This window comes from Drosophila guanche, unplaced genomic scaffold, assembly GCF_900245975.1.
Source record: "Drosophila guanche unplaced genomic scaffold, DGUA_6, whole genome shotgun sequence".
Lineage (NCBI taxonomy): Eukaryota > Metazoa > Arthropoda > Insecta > Diptera > Drosophilidae > Drosophila > Drosophila guanche.
This window is the reverse complement of record NW_022995749.1, coordinates 5,992,881-6,013,533: the sequence shown is the minus strand read 5'-3', so window position 1 is coordinate 6,013,533 and position 20,653 is coordinate 5,992,881. Positions and strand designations below refer to the sequence as shown.

The following is a 20,653-nucleotide window of genomic DNA, read 5'->3' as shown; positions in this document are numbered from 1 at the left end:
TTGCTTTCATTTGAGTCACAGTCCTCTCTAGATGATGTTTTGTTGCTCTTATTCATCGTACGTGACTATTCAGCTGAGCAGCAACGTCTGCCTTTAAGTCTACAATATGCATATATACACTGAGAGAATAAGGGCATATTCAAAAAGGACACAAGTATTTTATTTTATTTAATAAAAGATACATTTTAAGATTTTAAGATACATAACAGAAGATATTTTCTTGAATTTTCTTAATATTTCAATAAAAAGAACAAACAACTTTAAAATAAATATGAAACACACAAAAAACATTTAACAATCTGTAGAAAATATGCACATTTCATGAATTTAAATATAAGTATATAAAATATATTTTAAAAAATTATTTGCTTTAGAATTGAAATTTATTTTAATCAAATATTTTTATATTAAATCAATATAAAAATGTAAATGAAGTTTTTATATTCATTTACAGGCGAAAAGTCTTACTTTTTTTTAATTTTCACTGGCTTATAATTTTTTGTAATCTAGGAGTAACTATAACCATAATCAGTGCATATTTTCTCTCGGTGTTCATATACTAAAATGTTTGCTGCCCTGCATTCTACTTTTTGCATAGGCTTTAATCGTCCGTGGGTAAATCCCCACGAGAATTTGTTGTATAAAAAACCCCCACTGAATTGGGAAACTTTCAGTTGATGTCGAACCGCAGCAAGATGAACCAGATCTTGGTGGTGATTCTGCTGGCAATTAGCTGCTGCTCATTGTCCGTGTTTTGCATTGAGGTGCAGACCGACTTGGGACGCGTGCGGGGTGCCACACTCACCTCCAGATTGGGTGTGCCCTTCCACGCCTTTCGTGGCATACGCTATGCAGAGCCGCCGTTGGGTGCTCTGCGTTTCCTCAACCCCAAGCCCGTGAAGCCTTGGTCGCCGAGTGTCTTTGATGCGACGGAGGATGGACCGATGTGCCCCCAGCCGTGGGACAATCTGACAGACGTCTCCGAGGACTGTCTGCGCCTCAATGTGTACACAAAGTGTGTGCAGAGTCGCAAGCCAGTGATTGTGTTCCTTCATCCCGGCGGCTTCTATGCGTTCTCGGGTCAGAGCAAGTATCTGGCCGGCCCGGAGCCTCTGATGGACAGAGATTGCGTGCTGGTGTCAATAAACTATCGACTGGGCAGCCTGGGCTTCCTGGCCACCGGCACTGCCGACGCACCCGGCAATGCCGGACTCAAGGATCAAGTGCTGGCCCTACGCTGGATCCAACGGCACATCCATCGCTTCGGTGGCGATCCCCAACAGGTGACACTGCTGGGCTACAGTGTGGGAAGCATCAGCATTGGACTGCACATGCTGTCGCCCATGTCGCGTGGTCTCTTCCATCGTGGCATCTGCATGAGTGGCTCGCCCTATGGCCAGTCAAAGTACCAGCGCACAGACCTGCAGCTGGCGCAGCGGCAGGCGAGGCTACTGAAGTGTCCGCAGGAGCCGGCAAGGCAGCTGGTGGATTGCCTGAGGCGGAAGCCCGCCCTGGATTATGTGAACACGTCCAAAGGCATGTTTGAGTACGGCGGGACTCCTGTGCTCAACTGGCAAGTGGTGATCGAGCAGGACTTTGGGCAGGAGCGTTTCCTCGTGGAGGATCCCTACACGACCGCCCTGAGGGGGGACTTCTACAAGGTGCCCCTCATCACGGGCATTACCGAGTTTGAGTTTCTATTCGCGGCATTCTGTGAGTGAGGCTTCAAGCGTTCTTCCCTTTGCTGCTCTCCTTCACCTGCTCTCTTCTCTTTGCAGTTGACTTGAATGACGCGAGCATCATTGGCAACTACAACCGAGACTGGGAGCACTATGCACCGATTCCACTGCTGTACGAGCGTGACACGGACCACTCACGTGCCGCCAGTCGCGTGCTGCGTGAGAAGTATTTGGGCAATGTCCAGAAATTGGAGTATCCACAGTCCCTCAAGGGCTGGGGCGAACTCTACAGCGATGCTCTGATTGGTGTGGCCTTCAATCGCTTTGTGCGCTTGATGGCGCCACACACACCCGTCTATGTGTACTTGTTTCGGTATAAGGGCAGATACAGCTTCTTCAGAAATCATGAAGCAACGGGTAGGAGACAGTAATTAAGTGAGAGATTACAACATTTTATATTTCTTACCTGCTTTCAGGACCTGTGCATCATGATGAACTCATTTATCTGTTCCATTTCTCGCTGGTGGGTCCTCTGCTCAAGCGCGAGGATCCCGAGAATCAAACGATCGAGCGCCTCACACGCATGTGGACGCAGTTTGCCGCCAAGGGGTAAGCATTTCTTTTTCATTGAATGCCAATCTGATAATTCTGCGATTTTTAGGGATCCCCACAACAAGACCGATGAGTACCTAAAAGATCTGCACTGGCCACTGTATAATTGTAGGGAAAACAACTTCCTTGAAATCGATACTCAGCTGACGGCCAAAACTGGTGGCTTTCATTTGGAGAGATATCAGGTGTGGGACGAGCTGTTCCCCATGCCTACTTCGTAGGGCATGTAAAATGTATATAAAGGGTATATAAAAGGGCATTTAAAGGGCATTTAAAGGGTATTTAACACATGTTATAGATGCATAAAGGGTTATAAAGCAATTTGTATACTCAAATTAAATATGCAACACGCTTATATTTCCAAGACCCTAATTGATTATAGGCAAAGGTAGATGAAGATAATCGCCAACTGCATATTTTTATACATTTTTTTATATTTTCACTGCATTATTGAATCTAAGTTACCTGCTCTACAGCCGTGTGGATCGTGAGATATTTAACAGTGCGCTGTTACCGCGAGCGGCTGTTAACATACTGTTAAACTGAGACGCTCAACAGCGCCCTTGCCCTGCTTGCACTGCTTTCCTCAACACTAAAATTTCCTTTACTGCAAGAACTAAAAAGAATTTAATTTCAAACTGCTGAAATTCTAATCTGCAAAAAGGCAAAGCTGTGAAGAAATCATCGCATTTCCAATCTGAGCAAACAAACAAACAATCCAATGCACAAGTCTGCCATGACTAGTGCCAAAAAAGTCTACTTTTGCTTCGACTAGAGCAAAAATTCGATGAAAAATGCTTGGAAAAAGGTGACCGGAACATTGAGTTCATGTTGTAGCATATTTTTGCACCAATTTGCAATGCCAGTTGCAGGCAAAAAATTCTTGTAAAAACAACAGAAAGAGCGAGAGAGGGGAGAGGGGAAGTAAAATAGAAAAAAGGAAAAGTGCTGTGAAGCGATTCGATTTGCTTGGACAAGTAACAGATTCAGATGCCCGTTCAGCATGCAGATCACACATTTGGACACACATTTCTGTGACTGCAAGTTGGATTTTGCTGACATTGCGTGAATAATTCGTTTGGCTTGAGACAAACACTGCACTGCACTGCGCTGTATCCATGGCAATATGAAGAGGATAGGAGGGTAGCATAATCAAGAGCTCATTAAAAACGCGTCAGACCACAAAACAGGACATCATTAAATTGTTTCTGCCTGTTCGCAGAACAGCCATGGAGGCCATTTAATGGGGGATCAATCGCTGGGCTTGGGCTTGGGCCACCAACCCTAAATCGCATGAAATTATCTACATTTGCATAGCAACATACCAATGGGCAGGGGGAGCAGGAGGGCAATGGCAATGGCAAGGGCTAATGGCTATTGGTAGCCGCACCACACCACATTTATATAGCTCATGAATTTTTGATTACGCATTTGGCAATGCGGCCAAAAACAGCCACGGCACGAGAGCCCAAACCAATTCAACGGAAGTGACTCCATGCAATTTAATATTACGCATACGCAGCGTATGCAACTGATTGGCAGCGGTTAATAAATACACGGACACAGCGAGATAGTTACAGACAGTCACACACACACACACATGCACGCTGCCGCAACACGTACTCGGATACACCCAAAATATTTTTGTATGCATATTCCATAATTCACTGCACACGGGCAATTCGGGCAATCGGCAATCGAGCAGCTTTTGTGTGCGACCAGAAAAGCATCGTTATATAATAAATGCAGCGCGCGATATTCACAATATCCCCATCATTTTGGTTGCAAATAAAATGCCTGCGTTGTGCTTGTGTTTGTGTTGGAATCTCATGGGTGCACTCGATGTTCTACAGAGAGGCCAATCAAGAGGCAGGAAATCATTTAGAATTACATTAAAATATGCGAGGTACTTATTTATACCGAATTTGGTTTTATTTTGTGGATTTTTGTTTAATTTTTTCAACACTTCCTTAAAATACAGGAAAGTGCCTCTGCAGCATCTCTTACAGGGCGCTGTTAACTCTCCGACGCTGTTAACCGCATGTTACCGCACTCCATTAACAGCCTTCCCGGCTACAGTCCGAGAAATTTGGTTGTATTTATTTTATTTCTTAAAGATAACGCGCATGCTGCCCGTATCTAAAAGTGACAGATAGAGTTATCGGCCGTAGACAAACGCAATAAAATATTAATCTATAGACGGAAGGCACTTTCCATGGCGACAAACAAATGTTTGAAACTGTTGGAGAGGAAAATAGGCCTCATATTTACAACAAACTTCAATCGGAATGAAACATTTTCCATGTACTACTTACAATCTTAGCCATTTATTAATTTATTTTAGTAATAGAACTTGGAAAGATGTTAATTTTCAAGAGAGCTTCATAAATCTATAAAACTTAATCCTTATTTTTTACAGATTCTTTTGCTTTTTCTGCTTAGATTTTCCCAGTCCAGCCAAGCGTGCCAGCTGCCACAGCAGAGCCACAATGAGCACAAGACACACGAGAGCACCACCCAGTAGCGTACCAATAACATCCAGACTGTGATAGGTGACAAAATCCAGCTCCCTGCCAGCGACACGCATGTGAGCTGCACCCTTGTGCCGCAGGATGTACTCGGTCCACCAGTTGGCCTTCGCCAGCGCCGTCATGGGTTGATCTCGATAGCGTTTGGAAGTTTCCTTTGCATTGATGGCAAAACTCTCCTCGGTGAGCAGACGCAGAAGCGCAGACTTAAAGTCCGCAGCGGTCATTTCTTGATGGCTCAGCACGAGGCCGAGACCCATGCGCTGTACGTGATCCATGTTCCGGAATTGATCGAAGAAGCAGGGCAGCCCCAGCATGGGTTTACCATAGTGGAGGCTCTCGACGGTGCTGAGCATACCTCCGTGTGTGATGAATAGTTTGACCTTTGGGTGGGCCAGCACAGCCTGCTGCGGGAAGAATTTGCTGATGAAAACATTCTCTGGCCTGCCCGGCAGTCGCTCATCCTCGAATTTCCACAGCACACGCTGCGGCAGGCTGGCAAAGGTCTGCAGCAGCATTTGCAGCCGTTCATTGGACAAACTTTTGCTCTCAAAAATAGTGCCAAGAGAGAAGTAAATTACACCCGCCTCGCCAGAACCCTGGATAAAGTCCTCCATGTCCTGGGGCAGCTTTTTTGGCTGCTGATCATCAATGTGCAGCCCAACGACTTCAATCATATTCGGCACATAGGGACGTGGGGGGGCCAAGGTGAAATGCTGATTGACCAAGATTAAAGCAAAGTTGCTGGCGATCTTCGATAAAGAGACTTTATCTGCCACGCGACCAAAGTATTTGCCATAAATTTGTTCGTGTTTGGGCAGGAATTTCCAGCGCCAGTTGATCCAGGATACAGCACGCTCCACAAAGTGATTTAAGCGTCCAAGGTATGTGTCACGATCTGGAAATGCATGCGTCGTGGTGGGCAAATAGAGGTAGGAACTGGGTGAAGTATTGCCCACCAATTCATCGATCTTCCAGTCGGTGCCGTAGGGTGCCAGGCCAATGATCGGTGCATCGAAGTAGCCAGCCAGTCCATAGAGTGCATCCAGCCGCCAAAGATCCATAACAATTAGATCGAATTGAGCCGCGCCTGGCTTGAGGATCTCGCGACGCACCTGATCATTGTTCAGCACCGCCTTGGTGAGATTCACACAGTACTCGTTGCCAATATTATTGGAGGCCCACAGTGCGGTGGTTTGTATGGCTCTAGAAAGAAATTCTGAAATGATAGAAGAAAAGCGGTTACAGATTTTAAATGAAGCTGGAGCTGTGGTCCAATTACCTTCCAAATTGTCAAACACTTCGGGTATGGGAATATCTCGAAAGTTCTCAATCGGCTTCTTTTGTGGATACGGATTAATCGATGTCACTTGATGGCCCTTCAACGCCAATGACTTGAGGTAGGGCAGTGCATAGTAATAATGCGAAGGGCTGGGTATGGGAAACAATGCAAGAATGCGTGCCGCCTGCAGGTAGCTGGGCAGCAACAAAAACAACAACAGCAGGCAGGTTCGAAGAGCGAACATGATCGATCAGGCAAGGCACCGTCGAACGTCAAACTCTCTGCAGAAACTAAACTAGTGAGAGCGGGAGAGTGGTAATTTAAGTGTTTTGCTGCTGCACTGAGCAGACCCACAATGACATTTATTTTATTTTGTTATTGATAAGAAGTAAAGCGTTCAGGCTGCCATAAACAAATGTTGAGCAGCGGGTAGAGTCTTCTGCTGCAGCAACAAATAATCACTTTTAGATAATTATTCTTTGTTGTATTTGCATTGGCATTTATTTGCTGAAACACGAAAGAGTATTAATGCGTTCGCTTAGACGAAATGCTGCCTCCTTCTCTAACGGTTCTTATTTGTGCTCACGCCGCATACCAAGCACAACGAAATTATGAGCAAAAGAGAGCGCGCTGCTCGCTTAATTTCATCATCTCAATACAGTTATCTTATCTGCTTCACAATTTATTTGCATTGTAAATCAATTGAGAAAGTAAACGAAAACATAGCCAAATACATCATTTTTAAATGTTAGATTAATATTATTCTAAACTGCTTACTGTTTCTTGTGCTTTTTCGTCTTTGAGTGCCCAAAGCCTGCCAGCTTGGCCAACTTAAAGAGAAGAAACACAAAGAGAATGAATACAAAGAGAGCGCCAGCCAGCAGGGTGGCTATGACATCGATGCTGTGATATGCCCAAAAGTTCAAGTCCTGTCCGGCCACACGCATATGCGGTGCACCCTTGTGCCGCAGCACGTACTCTGTCCACCAGACGGCTGTCTCCTGCGGGCTCATCGGTTGATCGCGGTACCGGGCGGACATCTGCTGTGCCTTCTCCGCAAATTGTGGCTCCTTCAGCAGCCGCTGGATGGTCTGTTGGAAGTCCTGCTGTGTCATGGACTTGTGATCGAGGCCCAGGCCAAAGCCCGCCTGCCGCGCACGCTCCACATTCAGGAACTGATCGTAGAAGAAGGGCAGCCCCAGCACCGGCTTGCCGTGATGAATGCTCTCAATGGTGCTGAGCAATCCCCCATGGGTGATGAACAGCTTGACCTTGGGATGGGCCAGGATGTCCGGCTGTGGGAACCACTTGCTGATGAACACATTCGATGGCTTTCCCGGCAGCTGATCATCCTCGAATTTCCACAGCACACGCTGCGGCAGGCTGGCAAATGTCTTTAGCATCTTTTCACGCGTCTCCACGGGCAGATCCTTGCTCTTCACATTCGAGCCGAGCGAGAAATAAATGACACCCGCCTGGCCCGAGCCCTGAACGAACTCATCGATGTCCTTGGGCAGCGGCGCTGGAGTGTGGGATATGTGCAGTCCGCCCACCTCAATCATGTTGGGCACATACGGACGCGGAAAGCTCAGCGAAAAGTGCTGATTGAGCAGCACCAAGGAGAAGTTTCGATTGAGTTCCGTGAGCGGCACACGGGCTGCAGCCGCGGGCAGATATTTCTGGTAGAGCTCCTCCTGGACGGGCATGTGCACGAGATTATAGTTGAGCCAGGCAATCGATGTGTCCACGAAGTTTGTGAGGCGTTGCCGGTAGGTCATGCGATCCGTAAAGCCCGTCGTCTGCAGTGGAATATACGACAAGGGTGAGGCATTGCCCACCAGCTCATCAATGTTCCAGTCAGCCCCAAAGGTGGACACGCCAATGATGGGCGCATTAAAGTGCGCCGCGAAACCATAATAAGCATCCGAGCGTAAGGCCTCCACAATAATCAAATCAAAGTGATCCTTGCCGGGCGGCAGAAGCGTCTCCTGCACCTCTTTATTCAGGAACACCGCGCGCGTTGTGTCCACGAAGAATTCGTTAATGAAATTGTTCTCTTCCCAGATATTCATGGGACCACTGACCTGAGTGATGATATCTAAAATAAACACAAGTTACAAGTGGAACTTCTCAGTGATAAAGAAAAAGCGGAGCTACCATCATAATTATCAAACACTTCCAGCACTGGAATGTCGCGAAAGTTCTTCAGAGGTTTCTTCTGCGGAAAGGCATTAACGGAGGTCACCTCATGGCCACGGGCAGCCAATGCCTTCAGATAGGGCACCACATTGATGTACTGCGAGGGACCCGGAAAGGGAAATATTGCCAGTATGCGAGCTGCCTCCAGGCTGCACAGCGGCCAGAGCAACAGGACACCCAATAGAGACTGCAGCAGCAACATCGTTCCGTTGCTAATGGAGACCAGAAATACACTGAATCGGGTGTACGCTATTCCGTATAGTCGAGGCCCCACATTAAAAAAAAAACAAATCTCCCGCGATGCGATAACAATTTTGTAGCCCAAGGCTATTGTAAATTGTGGGCACAAGCTACACACACCCCCAGCCCCAACGTCATGCATTCCCTTAGTCTTTCTATACAGCCTCCTCCACTCGTTTAGCTGCTATAATATATGGATGGGTTGATTAAAATTGCTACGAAAATTGCCTCTGCGTTTTTTTTTCCTCTGACAGCTTCACTGTCAAGTTCAAAGACGGAACGCGAATGCTGTTTTGCCTGGATTGTGCGTGCATTGTCAGCATGATAATGCCATTAAATGTTGGAGATAGATTAGCCAAGATTACGTTTGGGGGTAGCTGATTACATGCTAATTATAATGCTCATTCATGGCTGGTGTGTGCTTTGGAGAAACGAAGTATTATCAGAGACTAGAAATGTATCGGAAAAGCAATTGGAATGCAATTGCAAATGACTTCGATTCGCCTTTTGGCTAGCTTTTGTGACTGAAACTGCGACTGAAAAATATGTAAAAACAAGTTACTTGCTCTTTGTATTCCCATTATTATTCCCGTAACCGTCATAGACAGTCGTCAGTCTCCCCATTACATGCCGTAAATGCTTTTTAATGGAAGGAATAATAGAGTTTTAGACATAAAAGTGGTTAATTTTAGTAGAAAACACTTGAAATATCTAAGAATACATTTAATAATATTATATTTAACCATAATTAAGACTTTCAGTAGGGGAATTTGTCAATATTAAATCTAAACTTTGCTTCAACTACAATAAGTACTCGCTTGGCTCTTAAAACCTTTAGTTAATCTCATTCATATAACACAAAATAACACAGCTAATATGAATTATTATTAATAGAAATAAACCAAACAAAGCACTCAATTGACTGACTGCACCTACTCGACCTCTGCGGCACCCACAATTTCTAATGTTTCTTGAATTTGTTGTCTATCCGCCGACGTTTGGCTATGACATAGCTCAGAGCTTGCACGAAAAGCTTAAATGAAAACACAATGACGAGCAGTGAGAGAACAGCGACTGCTCCGATCACACCCCAAGTGTCCAAGCCGTGAAGCTGCAAGAAGTTCAGCTGCCGCGAGGCGCATCTCAAGTGTGTGGCACCCTCGTGGCGCAGCACGTACTCTGTCCACCAGATGGCACGCTCCAGGGCAGTCTCCTTTTGATCAGCAAACAGCTTGGACTTGATCTCCGCTGCCTGCGCATACTTGGGATTGTCGAGCAGCTCGTGGATCAGCGATTGCAGCTCCGAGCTGTTGCTGCCCCACAAATCAGCGGACAGCCCGTAGCCCGCCTGCTTGGCACGCTGCACATTCAAATGTTGATCGTAGAACACGGGCAGCCCGAGCGAGGGCTTGCCAAAGTAAATGCTCTCAATGGTGCTGAGCAAGCCGCCGTGAGTGATGAACAGCTTCACATTGGGATGTGCCAGGATGTCCGGCTGTGGGAACCACTTGCTGATGAACACATTCTCCGGCTTGTCCTCCAGCTGATCCGCCTCGAACTTCCACAGCACACGCTGCGGCAGGCTGCCCAACGTATCCATAAGGACTTTGCGTGTTGAGGGCGGCAGATCGGCACTCTTGATGTTCGAGCCCATGGAGAAGTAGATGACACCGTGAGGCGATTGCTCCACAAATTCAGCAATATCCGCGGGCAGTGGCTGCACCTTGCGCTGCTGCTGCAGATGGAGTCCACCCACCTCGATCATGTTGGGCAGATAGGGCCGGGGATAACTCAGACTAAAGTGCTGTCCCAGCAGCATCAGCGAGAAGCTGTCCATGACCTGCTCCAACGACTGCCGAGCCTCTGGGAAGTACTTTCCATAGAGCTGCCTCTGGCTGGGCAAGTGAATCAATCGCTTGTGCAGCCACACGACAGCGGCCTCCCAGACATTCCACAGCCGCTCCTCGTAGTTCATTTGCTCCGTGCGCGATGACAGCAGCATGGGATTGTAGGACAGTGGCGATACATTGCCCATCAACTCATCGATGTGCCGATCGGTGCCGTACGAGGAGATGCCAATGGTGAGGGCACCAAAATGCTGAGCCAAGCCAAACAGCGCCTCATTCTGCACCGTTTCCATGATGACCAAATCGAAGGACTCACGAGCGGTTAGCAGCTCCTGGACTGCGGGATCCTCCAGCACATTCGCGGTGAGCATATTGAGAAATTGTGTGGTCATGGACAGCATTTTCCACTGACCCGCGGACTGACTGAAGTCAGCAGCAGCAAAGGCTGGAGAAAAGCAAATTCTAAGTACAAACTCTGGCCTTTAGTTGGGGATTTCTGTCGGTCTCACCTGCCATCAGTTCGTGTATCTTTGTGGCGCCAATCACCCGAAAGTTGGGCTCATTCTTAGCGCTGCCAAAAGTATTGATTACCGTCACATTGTGGCCGCGTCGCGACAACTCCTTCAGATATTGCTCCGCGAATATGTACTGCGATCGCCCGGTAAAGGGAAACACAGCCAAAATGTTTGAGCTTTGAACCCGCTGCTCAGACGCTGTCCCACTCAGCAATGGCCACAGGGCCAGGCACAGGGCCAGCAAAAAGCAGCAAATTCTCATCGTCCAAAGCGTTCCGCCAGCAAACGACAACTAATCGGAGAACTTTGCCATATAATTATCGGGCACCCAAAGAATGATTTGCTCATCGAAGTTCAGTGGAGCGCGACGTGGGAAGATTTGTTTTTGTTTTTATGTACAATATATGTACAAATGTAGCTACATCTATGTATACATATGTATATGTAATCGTTTATATATTTCTATACATAACGAAGGCGTCCACCGGCTTTGTGCTCTTGACAACATTGTTGTTTGTTTATACACAACAATTTAGTTGTTATGCAATCGCTTAAGAGCAACGCGCTCTCTGCCTCTCCCTCTCTCCCTCTCTCACTCTCTTTGTTCAGCCTTTGCTCTCTTTGCTTAGCTTTTGGCTCTCGCTCTCTCTCTCTTTGTTTTATTGCGCTCTGAATTTCGCTCTCTAAGTGAATCTTTTTGGCGTGTTTGTTCTGCGATAACTAAGAGTAGTTATGCCCTACCCATGATTGATTGTTGATCATTTGGGTTCTGCCATGGAATTAGTTTATGGATATAGGAACCATAATAAATGTTAATAAGATTATTAAAAGCATAGGCACAAGCACAAAGAGTACATTAAAATTTAAAAATACAAAAAATAAAAGCAGAAAATCTATTTAAATATTAATAGCTAAGCTAAAGAAGCTAAAGTTTATCAGAGTTGTGTCTCTATTTTGTAGTTACTTATTTCTACAATTTACGCATCACACATAGCAAACATATTCCCCCCCCCCCCCCCCCCACTGCTTCAATGTAGATTAGAGTAAACAATAAAAACGTGTCGCAAATTCCACGGTCTATCTGTCCGTCTGCCAACACTCTTTTGTAGCTAAAGTAACACATGGAAACACTTTTAAATCGGCCGTAAACAAAATGGTAATTGAGATTAGATAGCGCCTCACTTATCATTCGATTGTTCCAGCTGTAAACTGTAATCAGCTGTAAAACAAAGCAAAATAAAACTACGCCGCGCGTTGCAGTCGCATTGCCATTTTGGTCAACCAATTCAGGCCGTAGGTCCATTTGGACAGCACCACAAGGACCAAAGACACGACAAATGATAAACGCAGAAAGATCATCAGCAATTTGTCCAGACAATAGTAGTCGATGAGCTTTATGTGCGATGCGGAGATGCGCATATGCCGCGCTCCTTTGTGCCGCAGGACATACTCCGTCCAGTAGAGGGCCGTCTCCAGGGGCGGCATTGGTTGATCGCGAAATCTTTGGGATATGGCCAAGGCATTTTGCTGATACTCTGGCTGATTGATCATTCTTTGGATGGTTTGCTGTAGCTCTTGTCTGTCTAGTGCATTGATTTTTAGTATGTGTGCGGCACCCTCGACGACGAGTCTGTCCACATTCCGGTACTGATCGTAGAAGAGCGGAAAACCCAGCACGGGCTTGGCATAGTACGCCGCTTCGATGATGCTCAACATGCCACCGTGGCAGATGAACAGCCGGACATTGGGATGCGCCAGTATGGCCTGTTGTGGCAGCATAAGATCCATGTAGATATTATCACTGAGATTGGCAGGAGGCTGCCGCTCAAACTTCCAAATCACGCGCTGTGGCAGGGCCGCAAAGATGTCCTGCAGCATTTGGAGCGTCTCACCAGGCAAGTCCTTGCTCTGCATCTCCACACCAAGTGCAAAGTAGATGACGCCCTGCGGCGCCCCATCGATGAACAGTTGCAGATCCTTCGGCAGCTGTGGATCCTCTGCGGGTATGTGCATGCCCGCCACCTCAATCATGCCCGGCACACTCGGCCTGGCAGCAAATATACTGAAATGTTGATTCAGCAAGATCAGCGCAAAGTTGTGCCGCGTCTGGCTGAAGCTCTGCTCGAACTGGCCAAAGAAATGATCGTGTGCCTGCCGCTGTTTGGGCAGAAAGACCAACTGCATGAGCAGCCACTCCTCGGAGATGTAATACCAATTGTAGATGCGACTCCACAGACTGTCCACAGAGCTCAGTCCGAGTGGCAGTAGTGGCTCCAGCAGCGGTGAGGATTCATGACCCATTAGATTATTCAAATTCCAATCGGCACCGCAGGTGGCCAGACCCACCAGCGAAGCATTAAACCGGGTGGCCAGACCAAAGGTGACATCCGTGAAAGCCGGCTCCACGACAACCAAATCAAAGGTGGCATTTGAGTCGAGCAGCGAACGCACCTCCTGATTGTGGAGAATGTTGAGTGAGGCCTTCATCATGAAGTTGCCAATGGACACCATTTCACGCCACTTGCTGGTGCCTGAGGCGAAGAGGAATTCCGTAAAGTCTGCACACAGCAAACATAAACATTTGTCAATCAATTTTTCATTGGTAAACAAATCACTCACACGTATTAGCATTATGTTCATCCAACACGCGTATAAATCGCACATTTTCTATGGTCTTGCACACTTCGTAGGCGTGAACCACCGTCAATTGGTGACCCCGATGCGCCAGTCCCTCTATGAACGGTGTCATTAGCAAACATTGAGAAAAAAGCTCAAACGGATTGATGAAGAGTATTTGCGCGGAGTCCAGGGGAGCCACCAGCAGGCTGATTATTAATGGTAGTAGAGATTGCCATCGAGCTTGCCGCTGTCTGTACATATCGACGGAGCGCTCCCAGCACGACTGACTCACACAAGAGCCAAGCGTTTGACCCACCACTCACCAATCCACCAATTTAGCGCTCACAGAGAACGGCTGATAAGACTTTGGCCCAGTACACAACAGAGTAATAATCATTTTTGTAGTATCTGAAAATCAGTTTGATTTCGAGCTGCGACATGTGCGGTCTGCCATTTGCAAGATGGTAGTGGGGCGTCTGGGCTTTGATGGTCTGCTGGTCGTGATCGTCATCGTCATCGTGGTGCTGCTCGGCCAGCAGACTGTCCAGACAGCCAATATATTGGCAGTGTTTTCGTACGCATTGGGCTCTTCGTATGTGCTGGTGACACCCTACATACAGCAACTAGTTTCGCGTGGACATCGAGTGACAATGATATCGGCGCCCGTGACGTACATGCCGGACATTGAGGGTGTGCAGCATATACGTGTGGCAAAGCTGAAAGAGCTAACTGAAGGTAGTAGCTGATTGACTGTTCAAAAGTGTTGTAGACCCATTGACACCCTGTGCTTTTCAGATCTAGAGATCTACGAATATGAAGCAGCGGTACCCACCAAGTGGTACGAGGCCTCCTTTATCGCTGATTACTTTTACAATTGCTCCAAGCTGATACTCGAGGATGCTGGAGTTCGTTCACTGCTGCACAATGCCAGTGCCCAGTTCTCGATGGTGGTGCTGGGTGTGCCACACACGGATGCCCTCTATGGCTTTGGCAAGCACTACAATGCCTCACTGGTGGGCCTTGCCGCATATGGTGGCGCTTGGAATATTGATTTCCTGGCTGGCAACTCAGCTCCGAGTGTGTATGAGCCCATGTCCGCGTCGGGCTTTACGGCCGGCTTGAGTTTCTTCGAAAAGTGGATCAATTTGATCTTCATCAGCGAGGAGCGTTTGGTGGAGCGATTTATCTACCTGCCACGCCAGCTGAAGCTGTACAAGCGACACTTTGCCGCAGATTCAAGCAGTCTTCTTGAGATGCGCCGGAAGTTCTCGCTAATTCTGCTCAATCAGCACTTTAGCCTGGGGCGAGTGCGCTCCAATGTGCCCAATCTGGTGGAGGTTGGTGGCATGCATTTGGCCCAACTGGCCGAACCCTTGGGCGCGGAACTGCAAAGTTTTTTGGATGGTGCCACCGATGGAGCCATCTACTTCTCCATGGCTTCGGACATGCTGGAGAAATGGTTTCCGCCCGACTTCCATGAAACAATGCTGACGGCCTTTGGGCAGCTGAAGCAACGCGTTGTCTGGACGACCAAGCGGCAGGAGTCGGAGATTACATCGAATAATGTTTACATAAGACGAAGGCAGCCACAGCGCGAGGTTCTCCATCATCCGAATGTGAAATTATTCATCACCCAGGGTGGACTTTTGTCCCTCATTGAGGCGTCCTACTATGCCGTGCCCGTGCTCATGTTGCCCGTCTACTTCGATCAGCACATTAATGCCGAGCGGATGGAACGTTTGGGCATTGGCAGGTGTCTGAACTTTCATGAACTCACACCCAAGGTGGTGCTCGAAGGGATTCAGGAGATGCTGCACAATGCCAGCTATGCGTTGAATGCCAGAGAGCTTGCCCTGAGGTTCAGGGATCAACCCATGAAGCCCATGGAGACGGCCGTTTGGTGGACAGAGTATGTCCTACGGCACAAGGGGGCCGATCATATGCGCATCAACGAACAGGACATGTCCCTCATGCAGTACTACAGCGTGGATCTGTTCTCAGTGCTCTTCGGGCGCATTGGACTTACCGCTTTAATTGTGGGCTTCCTAGCCTACACAGTAGCCACAATAGCACTGCAAAGCGCTCACTATCTATTCAAACTGAGTATTCCCGTGGTGTCCTGATGGGAAAACTAGTCTTCCCCGTGTCTTTGTCTATAATTTATGACCCTTTCGCATTGTTCCAGTTAGGTGTACATATATATAGCACCGATAACAACACAGTTGACAGAAATCGGTTGTAGCTTTTGATAAATACCAATACTTCCATGAATTGTTTGTGGAAAAGAATGATAATGAAAAAATATCTTATCGGCCAAGCGACGAATGCCAGGGCCGCTGGCATGACAAATTGTATTTAGAATACAATAATATTTACTAGATTTATAGGTATTTTTATGCTGGTTTTTTAAACTAAATATTAAGCTTTACAGATGTATGTAAATAAAACGACTGAGCGGAAAGCAATTTAAGAGCGCAAAAGTAATTACATTTAATACTATTTTCCTAATTTTTTCTTTTTTTTTTATGCTTCTATGGTTTAAGCTGCATGGAATGTATCGAGCACGCTCTCAGAGAGCACTAACAGTGAGCTGTAAACGGCAGGCGCCCACAGGCTGTTAACGAAGATCGGTAATAGCAGAGCGGCCACAGGCTGTTAGCGTGGATCGAGCAAGGGCTGTTAACGAAGAGCTGTTAAAGCTGTTCGGCCACAGGCTGTTAAAGCAGTTCGGCCACAGGCTGTTAAATGTAAGCGAAAGGGAGCTGTTAACAGCGCTTCAATGTTAACATCGCTGTGCCCTGTTAGATACTGCTGCACTGAAAATCATCTCACAGCTGCATTTATTATTAAATTGCTTCATCGAAAATTCCCTTTAGTAAGGTAAAAAAACATTCTTAACTTTAAAACGATTATTGCAAATCACAAAAATCTAAACTCCTGTCAGACGTATATGACTTATCTATCGATGTCCTTTGGTCTTAAATGTCCCTGCCTTTTTTATTGACACCCACACAAATCATAGCCAACGCCCCCCGCGAACAGCGATTATATTTTATAATTGCCGTTTTACCTCGAACATGAACAAAGAAATTAAACCTAAAGAAAAAGGGGAGAAATGTCTGAGCCACCCATCGACCCACGCGGCTAACCGCCATGTATATTATAATTAGAAAACTTTACCTCCGACAGTCGTTATCTATCCGAAAAACCTTTTCATTTCTTCGCTCATTTCTTTACCACTTTTTTTCATTCTTTCTCTACTTCGGTTTTCTTTTTTTTCTTTCTTTTTTCTATCTTCCTTTGGCCCATAAACATAACCGCGCTCATTACGCATTTTACATCAATCAGCACGTGCCCAGCATGTTTTCAACTCTTTTTCAGCAATATTTATCACAAAAAAAAAAGGGAGGAGAAGAAGGGGAAAAGCACATTAAAATGCGCAGGACAAGCTGCTTGGAAAAAAGTGTGCACAATTGCGCTCACAATTGCTTTGGAAAATATACCCCCCAAGGCACGTGAACTCGAAGAGGTTCTGGAGGTGGCAGGACGCGTCCTGAAAGCCACTCAAGCGTGACAGACCGGACCCACTGATAGCCCAGGCAACGGGCTACAGTCTACAGTGATCTATGACTAAAAAAAGCAATGAATGTTTGCTTTGTTTGTTGACTGATGCAATATTGATTAGATAGAATAATTGTACCAAAGTCATATCAATGTTTAACATGCACTCAAAGCCATGGCAGAAATTGCAATATAACCTGCAATATTACACAATTTGTAGTTAAATCAATGCCACACTGTACTTCCAGTTCATCAAATTGAAGTTCGCTCGTTTCGGTAATTGAAAACAAAAATCCATAAAACGCCAAAATTTGACCACAAAAATATATTTATATTAAATGGAAATTTGTTGTGTGCCCGAAAAGTTGTCATGTTAATAAGTTGGAGGAGCCCGGCAATATTGCACTCAACGTGTTTGTCAATTTGATGTTTATTGCAGATTTTTATTTGATTTTATTATGTGTTTTGTTTTTTCTTTGTTGTTTTTTTTTCTGGCAGCATTTGAATTTATGTGCTGGGCCATAAACTGCCAGCGCAGGGCTAATCCAAAAATTCTTGTAAAATTGCCAAAGGACCTAGGCCCTAAGTCAGGGTATTTTTATTGGCCATTTGGCAACGAGGCCGACGGGGAAACTTTTTCCCTTTTTTTTCGTGTGGGGGGTGTAGCTGTTGCCACAGAGACTGCCACCGCCGCGACTCTTGGCCAATACTCAAGTGGGCGGCTTTCATTGGCGCTTAACTAACTGAAATTAAGTAAACTTTTCTTTTGACTTTCATAAGCCTTTTAATAAGCCATAATCCCCACTGGCATTATCTGGCCCAAAACCACCCCGAACACCAGCGCCTACTGGCTGTCATAAGCGCACAAAGGACAAACTCCCCCCACATGCCCAGGCCCGGGCCCATAATAAAATCTAATTAACATCCCGCGTCTAGGCTCGCCAACAAAACCTCACGCAATAAAAATCATCAATAGTACGCAAGAAGTTTATTAAAAGTGATTTTCTCCCTCACAGCGAGCCACGCCCTCGGGGCCAACAGGGATACCAAGGAACTAACATTTTAAGGGCTGATTAAGTTTGCAACATACATACATATGTGTACGCACATGATATAGGGGGATAAGTAGAGCTTAGAGCGCAGATGATACACTTGGGGAAAAAGGAATGAACAGTAATCTTGGATGATCGTTGGAGCAAGGACTTTGCCTGGAAATATTTAAATTGCATTGCTTTAAAATACAAATATAGAAATATATATAAAATATACAAATTAAAATACTAATAAATATAATTACATCTACAAATATAAAGAAAAAATATTATTTATTTGAATTATTGAAATATTTATTAACATCTTTGCTTAGTTGGTATCTCTACTTGACACTCTCTTTTCTTTCTGTGTAATCTCGCATTATAGTTTGCTGATTCGTTTCCTAGACAATGTCGCTCGCTGGCTATCTTTCGACTTTGTCAAGTTGTTTGGAACATCTGAAGGTTCTTGTTTTATTAGCTACAGGAATGGAAAATAAATACAATTGACAGGATAAAACCTTTGAAGTCATATAAATTTAATCCGGAATATCCAAAAAATACATCATAAATAAGGCTATAAAATAAACAAAAATTCTTGCAAATATTTAAATTTTCATAAATCTCAACCCTTCTTTTAGTAATACTCAATTACAGAGCATTATCTGCTTCGTCTTTCCGATTGATAAAGTCCATAATTTTTATTTTCCCATGAGTTTTGGCTTCTTTATTTTATTTTTATCGCCCCCCAGACCCCACCCCCTGTGCTCTGTTAGAAAAGTTATGCGGCTAGCTTTTAATTAGCGCCTGCCAGTCGTCAGCTACGAATCCCTGAGCGCATTACGCATACGCAGCGTTGACGCTGAGGCAGTGGCTGTAGCGGTGCCAGTGGCTGGGCACTGGCTGCTGGCTGACACTGGCACTGGGATTGCCGCTGGCTGGTCCGGGCACGATTTTAATTAATTAGACTTTTATGAGGCGTGCATGCAGCAGCGGCAATGCCAGGCGTTGGGTTAAAGCCCAGTTATTGTTTTTTCCACACCATCCCCCACGTCCCCTTCCCTCCCACCACACTCGTTCGACCATTTTTCGTTGCTTTTTGGTGCCTGGCCTAATAAGCGTTACTTGTCGTGGATCCGTTTTCAGGGCTTAACACCGCCAGGGGGGGGTGCAGCAACAAAATGTGTATCAAAATTTAGCATTTGTTTTTGGGTAGGAGCTGCTGTGCGCTGTGTGCTGTGTGTGTCCATTGGCCATGTCGTGTGTGGTAATGAAAATTGCGGTGGCATTATGCTCAACATTTGGCATAATTGCAGTGTCCAGGATATGCGTTTATGCTCAGAGATTACTTTTTGTGGCCAAACAGGCAGCAGCCAACATCCGAATGACCAGCGCAATAAAAGCCAGACGATGTCGCCTTTTGTATAAAGAAATACAAATAATTCCACAGCATACAGCCACCAAGCCCGCGAACCCATGCGCCCCCCCTCCCCTGAGTCTTTGTTTGTGCTTTTGTGTGCTTCAACTTCAACTCTGTGTATTGGGTATCTCGCTTTGCCTTCGTCTCTACCCCTTACCCATTCGGGTACTCGCTTTATTCGCGACTCCCTTTTTCCCCTTTTCTTTGCTTTTTTTTTTGTTGCTGTGTTTGTCAGGCAAATTAATTTCCACTTCCATTTTTGGCGCTGCTTTCATTGTCCAGACTTTATGATAGAGAAAGAAGCTGTGGAAATGCGACAATAAATTATAAATAAAAAAAAAATAGAGAAGAATAAAGGAATATTTGCTTAATCTTTTACTTGAAGTGAAATAAAAGAGAATATTTGTATGTATGGAAGGTGGAGGAGATATTAATGATCTAGTTGGCAGACTTTGTATTTTGTGGTCGGTATTTGCACTGCTCTATTCAGACATATTTCCACTGACACTACATACAAGTTCCCTGCCCTATGCCTCAGCAATGCAGACTGGCAGTAATTGCTCATTAAGCGACATAAATTACTTGAACAAAAAAGGTGGACAAAAAAAAACAGTTGCAAAACAATAATTAAAATGCACGCGCGCAACCATTTTGCAGCTAGGCAAATACCAACGGGTGTGTGCATTAAAAAAAGGGAAAATAAAACCTAAAGAATAAACCAAATTATGTTTATTATTATGCATTGAAAAGGGAGAGAGAGGCGGAGAGCCGGAGTCAGAGCACAACAAAGAGCCAGCCACTCGCTCAGTAATCCTCTTGTTAAAAATAAACGAAAATAAAAGCAATGGCTGGCTGGGCCAAGAGGAGTTTGAGAGAGAGAGAAAGAAAGAAGCGCACACAAAACATAATCATCATAAACCGGAAATATCCCGACGGCAAAACATCCGCACATAAATTTTTGAAATAGTCTACAATATTTCGTGTTTGCCGTTCGGCATTTGCCATTTGCCATTTGCCATCCGCCCCGGCCCCCGCCCGTCTTATGATACACTAACAGAGGGTCTAAGGGATATATGGATTACAGAGTTTATTTATAAGAAATAATTGCTGCAAGCAAGCT

General features: G+C 45.6%; 6 protein-coding genes across 6 annotated transcripts; 2 read left to right on the top strand and 4 right to left on the bottom strand.

Annotated features, from left to right (window-relative positions):
• The first annotated feature begins 682 nt into the window (after positions 1-682).
• Positions 683-2,648, top strand: LOC117585468 (venom carboxylesterase-6). Its single transcript, XM_034274959.1, has 4 exons — positions 683-1,713; positions 1,779-2,096; positions 2,156-2,288; positions 2,341-2,648. Exons 1-4 carry the CDS (start codon positions 696-698, stop codon positions 2,510-2,512), a joined length of 1,641 nt encoding a protein of 546 aa, XP_034130850.1. The 5' UTR covers positions 683-695; the 3' UTR covers positions 2,513-2,648.
• Positions 2,649-4,596: 1,948 nt separating this feature from the next.
• Positions 4,597-6,413, bottom strand: LOC117584981 (UDP-glucuronosyltransferase 2A3-like). Its single transcript, XM_034274188.1, has 2 exons — positions 6,102-6,413; positions 4,597-6,038 (listed from the first exon to the last, which is right to left on the bottom strand). Exons 1-2 carry the CDS (start codon positions 6,343-6,345, stop codon positions 4,705-4,707), a joined length of 1,578 nt encoding a protein of 525 aa, XP_034130079.1. The 5' UTR covers positions 6,346-6,413; the 3' UTR covers positions 4,597-4,704.
• A 344-nt stretch (positions 6,414-6,757) lies between these two features.
• On the bottom strand, positions 6,758-8,517 carry LOC117585441 (UDP-glucuronosyltransferase 2B15). The gene is made up of 2 exons (XM_034274916.1): positions 8,259-8,517; positions 6,758-8,199 (listed from the first exon to the last, which is right to left on the bottom strand). Exons 1-2 carry the CDS (start codon positions 8,500-8,502, stop codon positions 6,875-6,877), a joined length of 1,569 nt encoding a protein of 522 aa, XP_034130807.1. The 5' UTR covers positions 8,503-8,517; the 3' UTR covers positions 6,758-6,874.
• A 954-nt stretch (positions 8,518-9,471) lies between these two features.
• Positions 9,472-11,205, bottom strand: LOC117585300 (UDP-glucuronosyltransferase). The gene is made up of 2 exons (XM_034274728.1): positions 10,897-11,205; positions 9,472-10,832 (listed from the first exon to the last, which is right to left on the bottom strand). The coding sequence occupies exons 1-2, from the start codon at positions 11,162-11,164 to the stop codon at positions 9,502-9,504; spliced, it is 1,599 nt and encodes a 532-aa protein (XP_034130619.1). The 5' UTR covers positions 11,165-11,205; the 3' UTR covers positions 9,472-9,501.
• Positions 11,206-12,040: 835 nt separating this feature from the next.
• Positions 12,041-13,799, bottom strand: LOC117585301 (UDP-glucuronosyltransferase). The gene is made up of 2 exons (XM_034274730.1): positions 13,522-13,799; positions 12,041-13,460 (listed from the first exon to the last, which is right to left on the bottom strand). Exons 1-2 carry the CDS (start codon positions 13,778-13,780, stop codon positions 12,145-12,147), a joined length of 1,575 nt encoding a protein of 524 aa, XP_034130621.1. The 5' UTR covers positions 13,781-13,799; the 3' UTR covers positions 12,041-12,144.
• A 155-nt stretch (positions 13,800-13,954) lies between these two features.
• On the top strand, positions 13,955-15,949 carry LOC117585523 (UDP-glucuronosyltransferase). The gene is made up of 2 exons (XM_034275031.1): positions 13,955-14,256; positions 14,317-15,949. Exons 1-2 carry the CDS (start codon positions 13,983-13,985, stop codon positions 15,642-15,644), a joined length of 1,602 nt encoding a protein of 533 aa, XP_034130922.1. The 5' UTR covers positions 13,955-13,982; the 3' UTR covers positions 15,645-15,949.
• Positions 15,950-20,653: the final 4,704 nt, after the last annotated feature.